Here is a 19,614-nt window from a genome sequence, read left to right on the forward strand (position 1 = left end):
GCTTTATTCTTGCGCTTTTTTCTCTTTTTTTCATAAATAATGTGCTAAAAGAACCTTTCTGAGTTCCACTAGATTTATCTTCAGACATAAGTAAATATATTGATACTGGGCTCATTCAAACCAGCTAAGAACTGATATGACGTTTGTAGATTCCATTTCACGCATAAGATCGTGTCAGGTGTATTCTCGTGTGGAAAGCAAGCATGTAATCAAAATTTGGAAGAGTTTGTTGTATTTCTTAAGAAGCAATAAAAAATACTGGCGACTGATTATTCTTTTCAATGATTTCTCTTCAGTGGATAACCAACCTATGCTGCATTACATTCGAGATAAAACTGCAGTTCCTTATTTCTCCAACCTCGTCTGGTTTATTGGCAGCCACGTGATAGAACTGGATAACTGTGTGCAGACTGATGAAGAGTAAGCTTTTAAAAATGCTGGCTATTGGATGGAAATGCTTTTCCCAGATGTTGAAATGAAAGTCCTTATTTTGTCAGTAGTTGTCCAGCTAAGTTACTTTCTGATTATGTTCCCTTGTAGACAGTTAAGGCTTTTCATTCCTCAAAGCTTTTAGTGATTCTCTAAGTTAACAGCTAGTGCTGTGTGCCCAATCTGTGCTAATAATCCTTAACAAGTAAATTAGTGTTTGGCAACATGCTTTTTTTCATCTCTTTCATTCTGTTAAATTTAGTAGATATCCAGAAGACACAAAAGGTATTTTGTGCTTCTCAGTCTTACAAACTTTGTCTTTTTAATGTTCCTTTTCTATGTGTCATCTCAGTAGAAAATCTTTCTGAAGCGATTCTAGGAAAAAAATTTAAACTGGAAAGATGAACTTTATCAGACCTGACATTGCTGTGTAGTATTTCACTATCAACTACAGAGGTATTTTGTTGATTCAGGTTATTCTTGGTTTGCCTTGCCACCCCCACCCTGCAGTGGGTGTCTGTTTCTTGCTTTCTTGAAGTGAAGAGGTGGATGTCAAATACAACACAGAAGTCTCTTTCAGTTTTGGAAACAGATCTTACCATTTTTTGTGGTTGTCTTGTGAAAAGGCTCTGCCAGTGGAAAGCAAAGGTTTAAAAGAACATGTTTTCTGGAAACTTGGGGAAAAACTTGATGTGTGCATCCTAAAGCCCTTATAAGCCTGAATACTGTTTGGTAACAGCATTAGTTGACTTCTCTGAAGCACCTTGAGGCAGTCTGTCTGCACAAGGTGATCTGTGGCAGGAATGCACATTAATTTTTTACCGGAGTTTTTATGACTTTCCCAGTTAATAATGTATGATTCTTTCTTTCTATTCTCTTTCAGGCACAGAAACAGGGGCAAACTGAGTGACCTGGTAGCAGAACATCTTGATCATTTGCATTACCTTAATGATATCCTCATCATTAATTGTGAATTTTTAAACGATGTGCTGACAGACCACCTACTTAATAGACTCTTTCTTCCACTCTACGTGTATTCATTAGTAAATCAAGATAAGGTAAGCTGATATCTGCAAACACTTAATCCTCAAAGGTACTTCTTGCTCTCGGCATATGTGGTGATTTATTCAGGACCTGTATGCAGTAGAAGGGTTAAAACTGTAGATATCTATGTTTGTTTTTTTTACTTGAAGCAGCATAAATAAGGTTACTGTAGGGGAAATATCCCGAGAATGAATTTTAAAGCACAATAGATTACATTTTATTCACCGAAGAAATACTGTTTTGGATGACGTGGTGGTTCAAAGCTGAAAGTAGTGGAGACAAGAACAACTTTGACTTCGGAACAGGGTTTGAATTTCTCTGACAGTGGGAGACGTGTGATTTCCTTTTCTCATAAGGTAACTTCTCTTCTGGCAAAAGGAGGTTATTATACCTTTCAAGTGTACATGCAGATTTTCCATGGTGTTAAAATCTATACCATGTAGAAGATACAAACTTTTCACTGTGATACTTGATTCTTTGATTTGCAGAGAGGCTGTGTTTGATTGTGATGCAGCTGAGTTTATTTTTAAGGCATAGCCTTTAAATTTAGTGGAAAGCTGCTTTCCAATGAAATAGAAACTGTTCTTTTAAAACCTGCACAGGTTCCTGCATTCAGTTGTCTTCCAAAGAATAAATAATTCACTGTTCATTTCTGATTTGGGTTTGGGTTTTTTCTGTCCCTTTTCATTTCTTGTACTGCAGTGGTGTTTGTTTTAGGACAAACAATGTTTTGGAATTTCAACATGCTTTCCTTAGATCAGGTTTATGGCAAGTTGAGGAATTCTGTATATTGCATGTGCATCGAAGGTTAAATAACAATCAGCCTCTTGTCTTGCCATTGATAAAACCACTGCAATAGAGTGAAGGAGCTTTCCTGACTTTTGCTTTCATTTCGGCTATTCTGACTTGTTCATGTACAAAAACCTGCTTGTCCTCCTGTTTACAGGCAGATGTGAGGTCAGAGATATTTGCAACCATAAAATTGGGCTGCTCTTACCTTCCGATGAATTAATTTGGTGATTTTTCTGAAGTATCACTAACTTATTTTTAGAAACATTTTCAGTACCCCTGATTTATAAACTTAGTGGTGTTGTGCTCAAGTTAACACTTCAAATATTTTTGTCCAGTGTTATTTACTTGATTTAGAGAAGTGTCTGCCAGGAACATGTTCTTATTATGTGGGTAGTATTTTATTGTTTCTGAATAGCTAATTTTTAGAGCAGATTTTAATGAAAGTTAACTGAGAAGATCTTTTTGACAGAGTAGTAGCGTAGTAAAAACTACTGTACTTCTCAGATGCTCACCTGTTCAATTTAAGTTACTGAACTGACCATGAGACAGTAATTAATAGCAATTTTTAAACAATTAGAGTAAGGGATATGCCTGTTCAGAGAGTCTCCATTTGAAATAGTTTACAAGCAGTGAATGTTAAAAGAACTATGCCCTCTGAATATTTTGTAGCAGAATATGGAATAATACAATATTAGAAGTTTTAAATAAAATGCAAAAGAGCATAAATGCTCTAACTGTGTATAAATAAATCAAAATCTTTCATAACTTTTTTCCATAGGGTGGAGAGCGTCCAAAAATAAGTCTCCAAGTTTCTCTCTATCTTCTTTCTCAAGTAAGTATTTTAAGTATTTGTTGTGTATCAAAATAAGTTTTGCAGTACTGTTATGATTTATAAATTACTGTATTTTTGTCATTTTGGCAAAGCCATTAAAGAGAATTTGGGAAGTTTTCAACCTTTCAGTTTCTATTAAAAATAGAAACTATTTTTTAGTTTAATAGAAACTATTAAACTAAAATTTCTATTTAGTTAAATAGAAACTATTGTCTTTCTATGGGCAGACAAAACTATTTTTGTCTTGAGTTAAAGCATTCCGTGACTACAGATCATCACCACCTGACAAATGCTGCATGATGGAGGCATTAAACATGTAAACATGCTGGGACAGAACCTGGTGAAGCAGCAGGTGAAATTTAGATAGATGCTGTATTGCATTTTTAATCTGCCTGAGCTGCAGAGGATTTCAGGTTTGAATTTTCCTCTTTGCAAACTCAAATTCCAAACCCCACCACTACCAAAATCTCACTTTCTCACCATTTGAATTTCATTATGCCCATAGCTTCAGTCTGTAATTGATGAGTACTTGTTATTTCTTACTCTTACCAATCCCACCTCCTTTTCTTTCTGGAACTTATTTTAAGATTAAGAGTCTTACAGTGCAATTTTGCTATAGAGAAAATCTTTTCTCCCTATAGTCCTCATTGTGTATTGCTATGAGACTGGTTTTCTTGAAGTATATTCCCTGAAAATAGTTTTGACTTGTATTCGTAGAATTAATTCATCTTTTTATTTGAACTTAGGGTTTTTCAATAGTAATTTTATTATGGTCTGGCCCATAATTTCATCCTTTTTTAAGAGCTTTGCTTAAACTGTGATTTTTTTAAAAAAGGGTTTTTTTCAGGATAATATAATTTGATGTTTCTCAGTTTAAACCTAAAACACTGTGGTGATGTGGGAGTTACCACTGATAAGGCTGTGGGAGCAACAGCTCCTTGTAACTAAAGGGATCTGCATGATAGGGTTGTATAAGTTGACCTCTTTTACCTCTGCTTTCCGTGGAAGCATTGGCTGGGTATCAGTTCAAGATTTGTATCTGTGTTCTTTATTCTTTTTAAAAAAGAAAATGAAATAGTCGTAAGGAATGGAGAACAAGTTCTGTGTATCAGAATGGGATGTGATACAGAAAATCAAGCTGCTGTTACTGCAACTGGTAGAAACATCTTCTTCCACCTTTTAAAACCCAGAGTCTGTCTTTGGTGGGGTGGGATCTGAAAACTGTACACTGAGTATCTGACAAACCTTGCAAACTATTTGTTCTTTACACCAGGGATACTCTTCAGGCACTACTCATGTTAGAGGCTGGTGCTAGCAGATGAAAATCCACTGCTGGGACATTTCATCCACTGTTCACAAAGTGAACATGTGATGTACTTACCCCAAAACAGGCCTGTGCATAGTCGAGCAACACTCTCTGAACTGGCAGAGGGTCCAGTGATTTGGAGGCTGTTCAAAGCATTTTGGAAGTGTGATGTGACTTTCCAAAGTTCTAATGGATCAGCACTGCATGCTGGTAATCACTTCCCTTTGGAAGGTCTGGAGTGGTTCTGGCTCTAATCAGAAAACCTGTGGAGAACATTTAGCTAAATATTATCAAAACAATGATTAGATTTAATGACAGAAAATATTTGGGAATTTTGCAGCTAGAACTGCTGTGTAGGGATCCAGCTTTGATGCTCCTGTGAAGAGAATGGATATAAGCTGACAGTTATTGTGACTGGACCTGAGCTGGTTCTGTCCAGAAGCCAGTTGTTTGCTGGCCCAGACTTGTAAGGCTTGGCCCAAAATAAAGTAGTTGGTGTAAACAGAGAACTGTTAAAGCACCAAAGCACTTCTTGTTAAGAGCTTTCATGTTCCAAGCAGTATGGCTCTTCCTCCTGCCTTATGTAGCCACTTTGTCGCTAGACCTGAATTTGTTGCCATTTCAGAGCCAGCAAAGCTGCTTCTGAGCCAGTTCAGCCCATTGCATGGCATTTATTCAAGAATCACTGCATAGAACTTACTGGAATCCACCCAGTCATGAGCATGGAAGGTCCCTGGATGCTGTGCACCATAACCAGTTTGTGTTGTTTCTTAAGAAATTTCTGGAGTTTTAATTTGAGTTCCTTGCTAGAATACCACACAACTTGCATCTCAAAGCTGATAAGGAGAGGGAATTTACATGTCGCAGAAGGATGGAAGAATATGAAGAATTATTAAACCTGGGTAGCTTCAAAGGTAGGCAAAGTTCAAATGCCTGTAGAGAGGATTATGATCTGCTGTGTTTTAAAGCAGATTTAATGAGCTATCAGTGTTACCAGTTGTATTTATATATTAACTGAAGATACAGCTAAGAAGGTCTAAGAAGTTTGTTCAGTGAGTGAAATGGTGAAACTACATGTTCTGTAAATATGTCTGATATTTCTTTCCACTCTTCTCTTAACAGGTTTTTCTAATTATACATTATGCTCCTTTGGTGAACTCCTTGGCTGAGGTTATACTCAATGGTGACCTCTCAGTGTTTTCTTCTAAGGTTGAGCAAGATATCCAGAAAAACTCAGTAAGTGGCCAACTGTCTTTAATTTTAATCTTGTAAAGGCAAATAAAATATTTGAAAAACAAAATCAGGTATTGGAAACTGGTAATCCAAGGTGTTTGTGTTTAGGAGAGAAGAGCAGCAATAGACTTCAGCTTTTGCTGTTGGGCCATCATTTTGTTGGGACACTTCTGTAATCTTCTGTGTTTGGTGTTTGTTATCTGGTCTTTGGTAGTGAGGTAGAAATTAATCACCATGACTTTCCTGTGAAATTATTTCTTCACACAACTTATAATAGAAATGAGAGACTTTGAAAAAAAATACCTGTCCTTTTGGTAAATCCTTTGGATATAAAAGGAAATAAAGATTTTCCTCTGAACAGTATAAGTGTTTTAGCAGTAAAACTCATCATCTCTGAAAACAAGCATTGGTGTCCATATGAGAATAGAGACCAGCCACGGATAGAGGGGAGTGCTGTCACTTTGTCACTGCCTTTTTTACCTTCACATTCAACCCTGTGTAGATGCTGTTGTTACTGGTTTTCTGTGTGTCATGTATGTATTTTCTCTTTTGTTACGGGTGTCACAGTTTGTGAAATGCTTACTTGTTACTTTTTAAAGGCCCTTTTTGGGAATGATAGTAGGAAGAGAACAGGACCTTTAACAGGCTTCTGACTAGTTCTGTCTAAAAATTGAACATGTCCCCTAATGACTGGCCAGCAGTTGCTGCCTGAAGGTTTAATTTATAAAAGCAGTGGATTGGTTCTCTGTGCTTTCCCAGCAGTGGCTGTAGCTCTGCGAGTTTCAAGGGGCAGATGCTTCAGCTCTTCCATCATACAAGTCAACTTGTCCACATTTGTTCCCACTGTGCATGGGAAGCTGGGTGGTGGGTCTCAGTAGCTTTTGTTCACCTTAATATTTAGACTCCAATCTATTTTAGCAAAAACTGTAGTAGAATGGTAGAGTTGACTGAATACTTTAAGGTAAAGCAATCTCTTATTTATGTTGGGAAATGTCTGACCTGTTGGCTGCATACTGAGTGTCGTGTGTTACTTGTGCAGAAGCAGCTTTGTTACTAGGAAATTTGTGGCAAGAGGGTGGAGCACCAGTTGTTACAGAAGTGAGATTTTCTTTTCCTGTCATAGTTACTGTACAAAGTTTCAAAATACCTATATCTTGGGTTTGTGTGTTTGCACTAACATTAGAAATATTGGGGGTTCCCTCTGAACTCCTGTTCATCTATTCTCCTATGTTTGTAATACTGTTTTGGTTGTTGCTTCTTACTGTGCTTAAAGATAAGTCCTCACAGCATCTGAACAGGGAGTTCTGTCATATGTGAACAGGTAGTCAGTAGGAGGAGTGTTGGGTTTCTGCAATAGATCCTTACAGAAACTGCTACAGGTAGAGCTTTGTTACAGAAACTGCAGAGTGGTGGATGGATGAGGGGAAAAACTTCCATGGGAGAAGCTTTAATTTTTAGTAAATTCAACTGTATTCTTCAATGAAACCACGGAGGGGCAAGTCTGTGCTGTCAGGAAGCCCAGTGGTGGAGGCTGGTTATGTGCAGAAAGAGCAGGGTGTGATCTCCAGCAGAGGAGATCCGTGCCCTGTTTCCAGTGAGGGGAGCTACCAAGTGGGCTGCTCTCTGTAAATGTGTATGAGCATCTGCTGCCTGTGTTATGTGATGTTCTCTGCTGATCTGCAGCTCCATGCAGTGTGTCAGCTGTAGGTATGGAGGCACAGCCAAGTTAAGCTGAGGCAGTTTCTTGTTGCTCTGTAATGGGACTTCACAGAGCAGAAAGTTCATTTTTGAGCTGTCAGCCACTGCAGAGGCTTTTTGGATTATAACATGTATCAGTACCATTGCAAAGTTACTGCTGTGGTGTTTTCTGTTGCAAAGAAATTGCCAATTTCTATTGTACACTGGAAGCTATTTCAGAAGTTACTTTAGAATTACGTGTTCTGACATTAGTAGAGAATAGTGATGAGTAAGTTTTTTATTTGCTTTTTGTCTGAGTGTAGAATTGTTTGTTCATCAGTCAGAAGACCCAAACTTATCTTTTACTTCCTTTCTGTTCTCATTTCTTATGATAACCATTCTGATAATCTCCTAAACTCGTTGTTTTGGGGGTGTAACTGAGATGTCTTGATATGTTTAAGCTGAAGTGTAACTGTCAGTTTCTAAAACCCCAAGTAAGTAGAAACACATATCTATGTTTATCTTCCTCATAAGATCAATTAAAGGGGAATGAGGTGTACAGAGTAAGGACTGAGATTACAAGAAGCAGAGTCACATGCCCTCCTCCTAGGAGACTAAATGAGTAAAGAACACTTAACAAAAACAAAAGCTGAGAAGGATTGCAGTTGCTGTGCATAAATGCAAAATACCGAGTGACTCAGGGCAAAGAGCAGTGGTGGTTGTCACAGCAGGCAGCAAGTGGTGCTTTTTACTGAAATCAATTTATGGAAGAAATGACCAGCAACTGTAACTGCTTATATCTTATGAATTGACAGTAACCTGCCCATGGAGATCATAGGGCAGTAGTGGTTGCCTGACCTCCATTGAACAGGTTCTGCAAAGTAAGATATACTTCTATTTGTCCATATTTTTCTCTGTATTTCTGTTTTTAGGTGTCATCAGAAGAAATACAAACCCTTATCTCAAAATAAGTGCTGAATGTGTAGTCATTAGAATGCACTTAAACTTTTTGTCAGACATCATACTAAGATTTACCTTATTTCCTGTGAGATCTGTTTTCCTGCATAATTCAGATGTGGGCCAGTTCTACCTAGTGCATGTTTCTGCTTTAACCTACTTTCTCCTTCTCGTAAAGGGTGTTACTGGTACTGCCTTATTTTACCAGAACACGTTGCACAAGACAAACCATTATTGAAAATATGGTTGAGAGATATGTTAAAAATGTAAAATAGCAGTACCTCAAGCTGTGTAACCAACTTATATAATAAACCATATGCTATTTGATTTTGTCTGATTTTAGAATGTTTTAAATATATATAGCCCTGTTGTACTTAGCAGAACAGAATAAATGTGTAGAGGGTTTTTTCCAGCATTCTTTCTTTAGATGGAGCAGACCATAGCTCAGTGTTTGAGACATCACTGTCTGCTGGTCTCTTGGGTTACTTTGCATGTGACCAAAAGCTTGTGAGAAGTGCCAGGATGCTAAGTACATGCATTCTGCATAAAGAAAGTAGCTACAAGATTCTAGGAAGCAATGCAGAAGTAAGAAGTGAATGTGGAAAGGGGAAAATGCATTATGCAACTTGCATGCTACTTTTCTGTTATTTCCCTGAGTAACAGGACTTAAGGTGTTCTTCCCCTTTCTTACAACTTTTCTGACCAGAAGCCACCAGTAAAAGATAACCTGGTCATTTTATAACCTTCCTGTGTTTTAGTTGGATCAAACTAAAAATTTTTCAGAGAGGTTACTGGGGACATAACTGTACTAAATTCTAAATGGATTTTTTGACTATTGTAGAAAGTTCCTCCTAGTGTGTGGTTTATTTCAGTGCCAACTGTAAGGTGACTTATGCAAGATTCTGTAAAACCTTTGCAAGTCAGAAGACTCAGAGAATCCTTCCAGCCTTTTAGCTGGTAGACAGCTTCTTCCCTGACTTTTTATGTATCTGTTCCTTACTAAGTGAAGAGAGGGATTTTTCCAAACTGAATCAGAGACCCTGAGGTCTCTGATGCACTCACCTTCAACGCTTCTATGTGAGTCACCTAAGGCAAAGAAAAGAATCAGTTTGTTATTTACTCTAGTCTTACTTCTTTTCTCTTGTCCCAAAATTTTTAACCCTGTAGCCAGTGATTGAAGTGCTGAGTTCTGGAAAGTAAGTTTCTGTAGCAGTCTTGTTCAGCATAAATCTGTGCTGGCAGGATGCCCCCAAACCATGTGTTTCACTTCTCAGAAACAGAGGGGTTTGGCTGATCAATGTTTATATTGTACTCTGGTAATCCAGCTGGCAGGCCTAGGAAGTGAGAATGGAGTTCAAAGCAGCACAGCTCAGAAACAAGCTGAAAAATTGTAGAAAACCAGGTTTTGTTAGTCCTGCCAATTGTAGAACAACTTGTAGTGTCTTGGTCTCTTTCTATAAATAATATGTTGTTCTGTGTTCGGATGGCACAGCCTCCTGGAAGTGCTTAATTTGTTCTGGGAGAAGTGTGTCATCTAAATTTATTTGCTTGCTCTGCTACTTAATAATCAGGAAAATCAGGTATTGATTGAATACTGTTTGCATCTTGTCCAAAGCCAGTGATAACTTTGGGTAAAACACAAGTAAATTAAGTCTACCAGTGAAACTTGTTTTCTAGTCTAAGTAAGTCAATGTCTGGAGACCGAAAAAAGTTAATCATGGTGTCATTTGCTCCTAGTTGACACAGGGATTAGTTTGATGTTAAGGGAAGTGTAAGACTCAAAAAAAGAAATAAAAGTTGTTGGCATAGAGCATTGGGTTTTGTCCTTGCTACTGACAAAGAATTTTAAAGGGTGTATGTTGTATTAATACACTCCTGTCAACACCCACTTTGGAGTTTGATGTCTTTATCCTTTTCACAAAAGGAGTCTTAATTTTATATGTACTATCTGTCTCACTTGTTCAAAGAAGGGGGAAAAAAATTAATAAACTTCTATTGATGAAATTGGGAGTTCTGTGTCGACTTGTATCTTAACATAATTGAATGATCAGTCCTTGGAGTATGTTGCTTTGGAGATAGTTGTGCTACTGATGAGTTGATACAACCTAGTTTTTTGTATTTTCAAGTGGATTTGAGATTTGGAAGTACTATGCTCATTTGCAATCTAAAGCCCATCTCTCATATGCACTGAAGTGTCTTTATCAATAACAGTTAAAAATGCCTTGCTATAACTCAGTGTAAACTCCTCAAATTTACAGGCCAAGTCAAGTATCAGATGTTTCATAAAACCGACAGAAACACTCGAGAGGTCTCTTGAGATCAACAAACAGAAAGGGAAGAAGAGAATGCAGAAAAGACCCAACTATAAAAATGTTGGTGAAGAGGATGAAGAGGAGAGAGGATCTGAAGATAACCAAGATGACCTTGATAAAACTAAAGGTACAGAAGCGAGTTCAAAAGGCGTAAGAACAAGCAGTGAAAATGAAGGTGAGTATCCCAGCAAATGAAAATGATGCTTGCAATTTAGGTGCTTTTATTTAATGTATGGACCTAGTTTTGATCTGTTACATAACTTGTTCTCTTGTTGCACAAGGTAAACATGGGACTATTAAATTTGTTTAAATCTTTGGCTGTATTTTTTTCTCATGTTAAATCATTTTGTGAGAACATGTACTTCTAATCTGATTAAAAACTCTGAGTGTTTTCATACCTTCCTCTGGGCCACGGCCCTTACCACAAAGGCCTGCCTTGCACCCAGGTGTAGGTGGGTATGAGGCACTTGCTCAGTACACTTGACAACTTTGTCAACTTTGTGGCTTCTTCTCCTGTCCTGAGGCAGCTGCTGGAGCCACTTCACCTTTGCAAGGTGGTTGGGAGTATTTTATGCCTGTTTCAGTGATAAAATTTAACGGGTGTGCTAGAAGTGACAGTACACAATAGCAGATGATATTAAATAGTTCAACACTGAAAGCATCTTTAACTCTTAGATTTTTTTTTAATTGTACATTTTCAGGATTTTTGCTGTAATACAAATGTAAGAAGAGTTAGTTTTATAGGATGAGTGGTCTTATGGTTCATTGTAACTGTTTATTTTACTAGTTAGTAGCTATTAGAAGGACAAACATCAGGAACCAGTATTTACATTAGACATAAATGAGAAAAATGTGGCAGAATGGCATGCAAGCATTTGGAAACGAGTGTTATGCTTTGGCAGTCCTGCCCAAACATGGTTGAATTCAGATTTAAGAAAGCAGTCTGGGAAGACTTTCCTTAAATGGTGTCAAATAACTGATGGTGTATTGCCTACCATGATTAGAAGAAAATCTGGAATTTTGTACTGTTTAGACTGGTGCATTTAGTCATCATCTTTGTCCAAATTCTTAAGCAAAAGCTACATTTGGTCCTAATGGTTCTCCTGAAACTCAGGTCTGAGGCACTGGGGCCCAGGTATCCTGTTTGCTGTAGTTGTAGGGGCAGGTCACACACTCAATGGAACTTGCTGTCCACCCGTGCCCCACTCTCACCAGCATTCACTCAAAGAAATCTTTTTATCGGAAATTGGCTCTATACTCTTTCTTCCTGTGGTTTGTGGGGGAGGGAGGCTTACTGTTGCTTGTTTATTTGCCAAAATGAAGTGTTTATTTTCTTTAGTATTTTATGTATATGTTTATATTTCATATAGCATCAAATTCCTTAAAGAAATGTAAACACAGTTCTCTACTGGGAAGAAAATTGGCTTATGTCCATTCATTATCCTTTCTGAGGTGATGGTTCCACCTCTTATATATAGATGAATCAGTCCCTTTTAATGCCAAATAGAAAATACAAAAGTGCTTGTGATAACTTTGTGACAAATACCAAATTTGGGTTATGTGTTTTTTTAGAAATAGAGATGGTAATCATGGAGAGGTGTAAGCTGTCAGAGCTGTCCATCTCGACTGTGACAGAACAGAACACAACAGATGAAGAAAAGAGTGCAGCTGCTTCTGGCACTGAGATAACAAACTGGAACAGGTATAAAGGAACTGTAATATATTTTGCTGAATTATTTCCTTGCTTGTCCTCCCCTTAACTCTTTCAGTTCTCTTAAGGGATGTTTCAAATCTGCTTCCAATTAAAATTACAAGATTCTTCTGCATCACATCTAAGGGAATCGGCAGAAGAGTGGGATGTGGCCTCTCTGCTGCTCAGTTTTGCAAATGATCCTGTTCCTTTGCAAAGTTTGTGCTTTCCTTTATGGTAGTTGTGCTGCACTAAGTTGATAAAGTCGTATTACAGAATATTAACATAACAACCCAGAATATAAATGTTTGCACTCCCGAATTTTCTCAAGCTCTAAATTAAGCCAGAAGAAGTTTTCTTAATTATACTTATGGTTGCTTTTGTTAGTTTTGTTTGCACCTGTAGGGAAGAAAAACCAGGGAAAATTCCTCAGCTCAGGGCTGAATTTGGCAGAATTTCAGTAGTAGTTACAGATAAACCCTTCTAACCTATGTACAGTTTCCTGGGTCCATTAGTGTATCTTAAGGTTATTGAAAACTTATGTTGAAAATACAGTTTTTAAGTGTTTCTGGGAGCAGAAATCACCCTGCCTTAAAAATTTAAACTTGGATATATTAAATAGCCATAGGACACCTTCTCAGTAAGAAACTTGTGTTCCTGTTAATAGAATATTAAAGAAAAGAAACCGAACGTGCCATATCTGGCACAAAAGTAATTGCCAGTGTGTCTGTTGGGGAAATGCATGTTTAATAGGATTTATAATTTATTTTTAAACTTGGGAAATGCTGCCTGGTATTCCCAGAATTTCATTCTGTCTTCATTATAGCTTTGATGTACCTTAGATTGCATTCATTAATAAAGATAACATTTCATTTCATTGTAAAAGTGAAATTGAACCTTGACTTGAACTGGCTTTAAAATACATTGGTTTCGATTATTGATAATTTGACTAAAATATGTGCCAAATGGCTTTTAGAAAGAAATTGGCAATGACTGCATTGAATACTAAAGTGACTGGGATGCTCAGGTCTCAAAAAGTGCAAAATGCTGAGATGTGAGTTGCCAGTGCATTTGGCAGATGTCTGCAGTTCAGGACTCTGGATGTGCAGGTGTGATCTCACAGCATGCTGCATCTTTCCTAAAAATAAACTACATCAAAGAATGTGCAGAGCTAGAAATATTTTAAAAAGAAGGGTAGACCCTGGGTAGGGCAATTCTGGCCTTAGTTCTGTGTAAATTTCTGGAAATACTGTTGGATAAGCTGCTAAAGGTTAAGATCTTATGTTATTTTATGTGCCAAATGTAGTAGAAACAGTAGTTAAATTTCTCAAGAGATTTGTTCCAGTGTGTATAGTTTCTGCCCTCCTGATTGAAATCACTGAGTCAAGGAACTTTACTCCATAACTGGAATAATCATTAATGATTGTGGTGATGGTGATTCCCAAGGTGTTGCAGACTTCAATTGTGGGCATACTGCACAAGAATAAATAATTGAGAGAACACTTGGACGGCATCTGATCTGCTGCTTCTATCAAGTCTGTAGTAAAGAGCTAATTAAGGAACCAGGTGTCTACAGAGTTAAGAACTACTTATATCTGAAAATATTTACCATATAGCCTTTACTGTTAGAAGTGATTTTAAAAATAATATTTGTTGAAAAATAAATGGAAAACAGCACAGATGGGAGTTAAAAATCTGTAGCTCCAAAGCTAAGTCAAGTTTTCAGTTTCCCATAGTGCTTTTGCTTCTGTGAAGAGCCTAAAAGAGAAAGCTGAAGTGTTTTAGCTGTAAGTTTGTTTTGATGGGCCTCACTGTTGGAAAGTTTGAGCTTGAAGACATGTTTTAAATTAACTTTCTTTTAGGATATGCTGCACAGCAAAGCATTTTCATGCTGTGTTGGGGCTTCTGTTGCGGGTTTCTTATAGCTGGAGTGTTTCTGGGTCTGTCCTGTGTTGGGTGTGTCTGGGGACTGTTGGTGAGTGGGATTCCTGGAAGCTGTTCTGGCCTCAGGTTGTTGTGGCTGAGATTCCAATAATGCAGATAGACAGATGAAGCATCTGGAATGAAAACAGTTTCTCTTGCTCCTGTAGTATTTTTTTCAAGTTATGTAACTTCACAAATGTATTTAGTATGCAGGGGTAAAACAATGAAAAATGCATTAGTTCACAGAAATCACTTAATACCATACAATACAGGTGTTAAATGAACAACTACAGATATTTCAACAGGTTTGACCTGCTAAAGCCTTGGCTTTAGTACAATTATGTTAAATACTACTTCTATATCATAGCTCAGGTTTTGAGTTAGTTACTGTCTGTTGTTGGTCTGAAAACAGACTTCACGTTATCTTGTGTTTGAGTATTTTAATTTATTGACCATGGATGTCTTGGTCCTCTTTCTCCTTTAGCTCTTGACCCTCTGAGGGTGACGTGAGGCGTGTGGGGCTCATTTAATGCACAGGAAACCTGAAGGCCCTCTTGGTTTGTTTTCAACATTGCTAATTATTTAGGTTGGTTTTCCTTGAATAGTTACATTCTCTTAGAAGATCCACCGTATGTGGGAAATTTGGCTTAGGCCCAGAGCAGTGTCGAACTTGGGCACAGGTGGCATTTCTGGGGGAGGATGCTCATGGTGCAGCTTCAGAAATGCAGTGTTGGGAACCGAGCAGGGGAACTGCCTGTTCTGTTCATGTGCTCATTGCCTTGTTTCGGTAAAGAGAACATGTTGGTGAGATTTGTGTGGAGCTGATGGGAAGTTCAAGTCTGTTATGACTCGGTGGCTTTGCAGGGACATTGTGTGGCCGTGATGGCGCCGCAGGCCTGGAGGAGGGACTGAAGTGTGTTGTGTTCTGGTCTCTGATAGCCCTTCTGACCCTCAGCTGGCCACAACCACGGGTTTGGAGTGGTTGCTTCTTGTCTGCTGGCTCTGAAAACAGGAAAATGTATTGGGTTTTATGACTTTGATGTTATTTTAATTTATTTTATTTCAATGTAATTTAGGTAATGCAAGGATTTTTTTGCTTTCACTGTTAAAAATATTTTAAAAGGTAGGGAATTAACTCTTTTCACTGAGAGTTCTAGACTCTCATCTTCTGGTGATACTTCTCTGATATATTGTTTGTTTGTCTGGACCAAGTATGAAAATATATTGAATTTTTACTTGTGCTCTGAACTGGTACAACTGATTGAATGCAAGCCAGCCTAAGACAAGAAGCCAAGCTGCCTTTCAGTCAGGCCTGTGCTCATATCAGCTAAATCTCAGCCATATCTGATCTGTCCAAACGGCATTTGGATGACATTGACTTTTGTGGTCTCTTCTGGGTACAGGTAAAGGGTGAACTTGGCACTTTGTCACTTCCTGCATAAGTGTCATAGGTCACACATGCTTAAACTCAGGAAAATAAAGCTCATCTCCAGTCAAAAGCTTTTTTTTTTTCATTTAAATGTTCTCTCCTTATTGATTTTTCTTTCCTATAACTGTTGGATGGTTAAGTTGTTGATAGTTTTGGAACAACCTGGCTTCCTTCAAACTTCTGGGGAAAAGTGCTTACTTGTAATAGTAAAAACTTTTCAACTGTTCAGGACTTGAGTTTTAAGGTAATCTGTTTCTTTTGTGCAACACTGAGAGCAGCTCCTTGAAGTTACTTAAGTATACACTTAAAACAGCTTTAGAGTGTTTCTGCATAGGTAATAATGGGCCACAAACAACCAGTAAATGTTTGAACAGTCAGTTCTTGGGAAGGTATTATGCAACAAATGCTGTTAAAACATCAGAATTAGTGTCAGAATGTAAATAGGAGGCATGGCTATAATCTCAGTACTCTGTAACAGAAACTTCTTTTTTTAATGCCTGAAAATGTGCATTACTGTAAATTTGCCTCTTTCATTATCTGCATGCAAAATAAGATAGTTACTCATTTTCCTATAGATAGTTTTTTTTCTTAACCATTTTCCTTTTTTAAATTACTCCTTTCCACAGGCCTTTTCTTGATATGGTCTATAATGCACTGGACTGTCCTGAAGATGATTACTATGCCCTCTTTGTGCTCTGTCTTTTATATGCAATGTCACACAACAAAGGTAAGTGTTGTTGTACAGAGTTAACTGCAAGGCCAGGGGTGGACAAAACTTTGCACCTCCTGTTTTATGGGATTGTTTGTTGCCATTTTTTAGAACAGGATAGGGAGATCCCCAGCAATCCATAATTATGTATTGTTCTAAGAGGTCTTAGAGTAACCAGTCTATTCTGAGAAATAACTTGATGTTTTAGAGGAATATGTTGAAGAAAGATGAAGTTAATGTTTTTAATAACAAGTCAGGGAAATGTGATTTGCATGGGTAAGGATATTCAGTAAGAGGCTATTAGCTACAAAATCAAATTCTCATTTTTTTAAACATGTATGAACAGATCACTTACTAGCAGAGCAGAATTTAAAATCAGACTTTTATCTTTTCCCCGTTAGCCATTGTGCTCTTCACATGTATGGCTTGACTTTGATTTGATTTAGGTGCAAACAAATAGTCTGAGAATTTCAAAAGCAGCAAAATATTTGGATTTCACCAACCACTTTGGGCTTTTGAGTACCTTCACCCAGCAGGCTCTGTTTAAGACTGACAATTTTCAGGGATTCATCAATGTCTTTAGTCTTTCTGTTGTTCCTCCTTTTCCTTGTAATATTAATTCAAAGCTGATTTGCCTAGTTTCATATTGCTAATTATTGTCTTCTGAGAAAACTGTTATAGTATTAAATACTTGCCTTGGGACATCCTCCTGTTTTCTGATTTGCCTTTTGTCCCTCACCCCTGGAAAAGGAATTGACCCAGTCAAGCTGGAGAGAATTCAGCTTCCAGCTCAACATGCTGAAGAGAGAAACTCATATAATCATGTACTTGCAGAAAGGCTCATCAGGATAATGAATTATGCTGCACAACCAGGTATTGCTTTGCCAGTGTTTGTTTTCCTTCCAAGCTGATATTTGTGAAGATGGAAAAGAGCTCTCCAGGCTCTTCTCTCTGAGGGGAACGTGACTGTGGGCATGCTCTTTGATGAGCAATACGTACATATGGCTTGTGAAAGACAGCGATTGGGTTTTAACTTGGTGTTTGAGGAACCAGAAACTCTGGATTTCTGCTGAATAGTTGTTGTTATACTCAGAACTATACAAGGATCTGTTGTCTTAATTCCTGCTTTCTGTGCTTTTGAGTAAACAAAAATTGAGTGATTTTTGCCTAATGTGAAAATGTGATTTGTGGCACTTTGGTTTGTAAAAGTAATTTCAGTGAAGAAATAGTCCTGAAAATGACATGATATCCTTTGCTCATAGCAGGCCTCTGTCCATCACCTCTAGATGGTAGCAAATTTTTTCATGATTTTTTGGTTTTTTTAGTCTCGAATTGCATTTTCAGTTCTGAACTCTTCTGCAGAAAATTTGGGGGTTTTTCCTTCAGCTTTTTTTGTGTGTGAAATGAGGATTACAAAGCTCAGTGACCTATTCCATGGAAATATGACTTTTATTCAAGCCACACCTCTTCTCCCTGCACTTTCCCCCTTAAAACTTCAAATGAGTAGAACTGGTTTTCCTCTGAAACTGGCACTTTATCAAATTCCTGTTTGTCTGCAGAATAAAACCTGTCAGTTTGATTTGCAAGGCTAACCTAGAGAGTTTTAACTTGTGCTGATGTGCCAGTTAGAGATTAAAAACGTGTTATGTATGAAGAGTTTGTACATACAGCTGCAGGAAGGAGTGTAAGATGAGGAAATGCATTTATTTAAGTAAAGGCAGGTCTGGGGAGGGAAGTGCTACACTTACTAAATGCTGTGTAGAACATCTTTTCTCTTTTTGGGGGGTACTGACCTTTGTATTTTTAGTTTCTGGGAGCATAGTGCTAACTTTTCAAGTAGTAGAGGGGAGTTGGAGTTAAAAGCTCAGTTGTCTGTCTGTCTCTTGGGTATATTGTCTTAGTGCAGATCACTCAGCTCAGACTGTACATAATTTCTAATACCTTTTGCTAAAATCCTTTCGACACCAACCTTAAAATCTCAATGCGTTGTTTCACTCTGACTCCTCTGGATTCTCACGTCCAGACTGTATCTGAATCATTTGGACTTCTTTTAAGGAAATGCTGTGCCTTATTAGTACTGCACACAAAGCTTCCTTTCACCTTGTAACTTTATCTCTGATCCTTTGGTAATTTTAGGGTAATTCCACCTGTGTTGCACATTAATAAAGGCATTGGGTTTGGCTTATTTTTCAATAGTATTAGTCCTTGTTGCCTTCTTACTGCACAATTCTGCTTTACATTTTCTTCTGCTTTAAATTGCTCTTCCAGTTCTTTTATAGCCATCAGTGTTGTGAGCCACCATCATCCTTGTCAGAAAGGGGGTGTGTGACAGAGGAGCAACGTTTGACAGTTTGGGGAAAAGTAAAAATATTTAAGAACATCAGGTAATGAGAAGAACAGTAATCAAACTGCCGCTATTTTGTGTATTGAAATTTTCTTTTCATAGATGGAAAAATCCGTTTGGCAACTCTAGAACTTGGCTGCTTATTGCTGAAGCAGCTTGTGTTTTCTAAAAATGGCAGCATCATAAAAGATGTTCACCTTGCTTGTCTTGAGGTGAGTATTTTCTGTCAAATCACCAGTCACAGCATTACTAGTCCTTGAATTTTGTAGTGTAGTTGAATAAATTTGTTTAATTTCTGATTTCAATAAGCCTGAATGTGAAATTCTATTTTCTAGAACATCTTTGCATTGGTGGGTCTGTGCAAAAGAATCAAAACCTGTGTTCTGTCCTCAGCTTTGCTGTTACCATGATATTTAAAGTTGTACCTTCTCAAGCAGTGTTATGTTTAATTTTCTCACTGAAATTTTATGTCATCATCTCAATACTGTAAATAAAAGTGCTTTTGAAACTAATGAGCTCACATGGGCTGTATTTTCAAAAGTGCAAGGACTGTATTCTGTCAGACTCTGGGATGAAGGCCATATCTGTGGGGATATCACTAGACAGTCTCTTCCATATGAGTTTTTGGGTGGGTTTTTTAACATGGCTAATAAGCAAATTGTGTATGTACTCCCTGAAAAACATTCTATCTTTTCTAGGGTGCAAGGGAAGAAAGTGTTCATCTCCTTCGTCGTTTCTATAAGGTATATTTGCAAAATGCTGTAAGAAAAAGTCCATTACATAATGTGGAATTAGCAGCAAGCCTGCAGCCCAGTCTTCACTGGTGCCCAAAGCAGCACTTTTTGAAAGATGATGACTCCAAATTTGTGACAGAAAAGGAGGTTTTTTGTTGGGGGGTTCCTCTCCTTTCCTGCCCTTCCCATACCACACAAAAGGG

General features: G+C 37.7%; 1 protein-coding gene across 5 annotated transcripts in view; it reads left to right on the plus strand.

Annotated features, from left to right (window-relative positions):
- The window catches only part of CLEC16A (C-type lectin domain containing 16A), a 64,449-nt gene that overhangs the window by 10,145 nt on the left and 34,690 nt on the right, over nucleotides 1-19,614 (plus strand). For all 5 annotated transcript variants that reach the window (XR_011699220.1, XM_071571584.1, XM_071571581.1 and 2 more), the window contains exons 6-15: nucleotides 297-420; nucleotides 1,313-1,487; nucleotides 3,044-3,097; nucleotides 5,526-5,639; nucleotides 10,529-10,757; nucleotides 12,155-12,284; nucleotides 16,251-16,351; nucleotides 17,084-17,206; nucleotides 18,780-18,889; nucleotides 19,376-19,420. Coding sequence is in view for 4 of the 5 variants with exons in the window: in XM_071571584.1 (XP_071427685.1) it covers nucleotides 297-420; nucleotides 1,313-1,487; nucleotides 3,044-3,097; nucleotides 5,526-5,639; nucleotides 10,529-10,757; nucleotides 12,155-12,284; nucleotides 16,251-16,351; nucleotides 17,084-17,206; nucleotides 18,780-18,889; nucleotides 19,376-19,420 (1,205 nt within the window). In the remaining variant the exon portion in view is untranslated. The remainder of the gene's footprint in view (nucleotides 1-296; nucleotides 421-1,312; nucleotides 1,488-3,043; nucleotides 3,098-5,525; nucleotides 5,640-10,528; nucleotides 10,758-12,154; nucleotides 12,285-16,250; nucleotides 16,352-17,083; nucleotides 17,207-18,779; nucleotides 18,890-19,375; nucleotides 19,421-19,614) is intronic.

Source organism: Pithys albifrons, chromosome 16 (assembly GCF_047495875.1).
Source record: "Pithys albifrons albifrons isolate INPA30051 chromosome 16, PitAlb_v1, whole genome shotgun sequence".
NCBI classification, from domain to species: domain Eukaryota; kingdom Metazoa; phylum Chordata; class Aves; order Passeriformes; family Thamnophilidae; genus Pithys; species Pithys albifrons.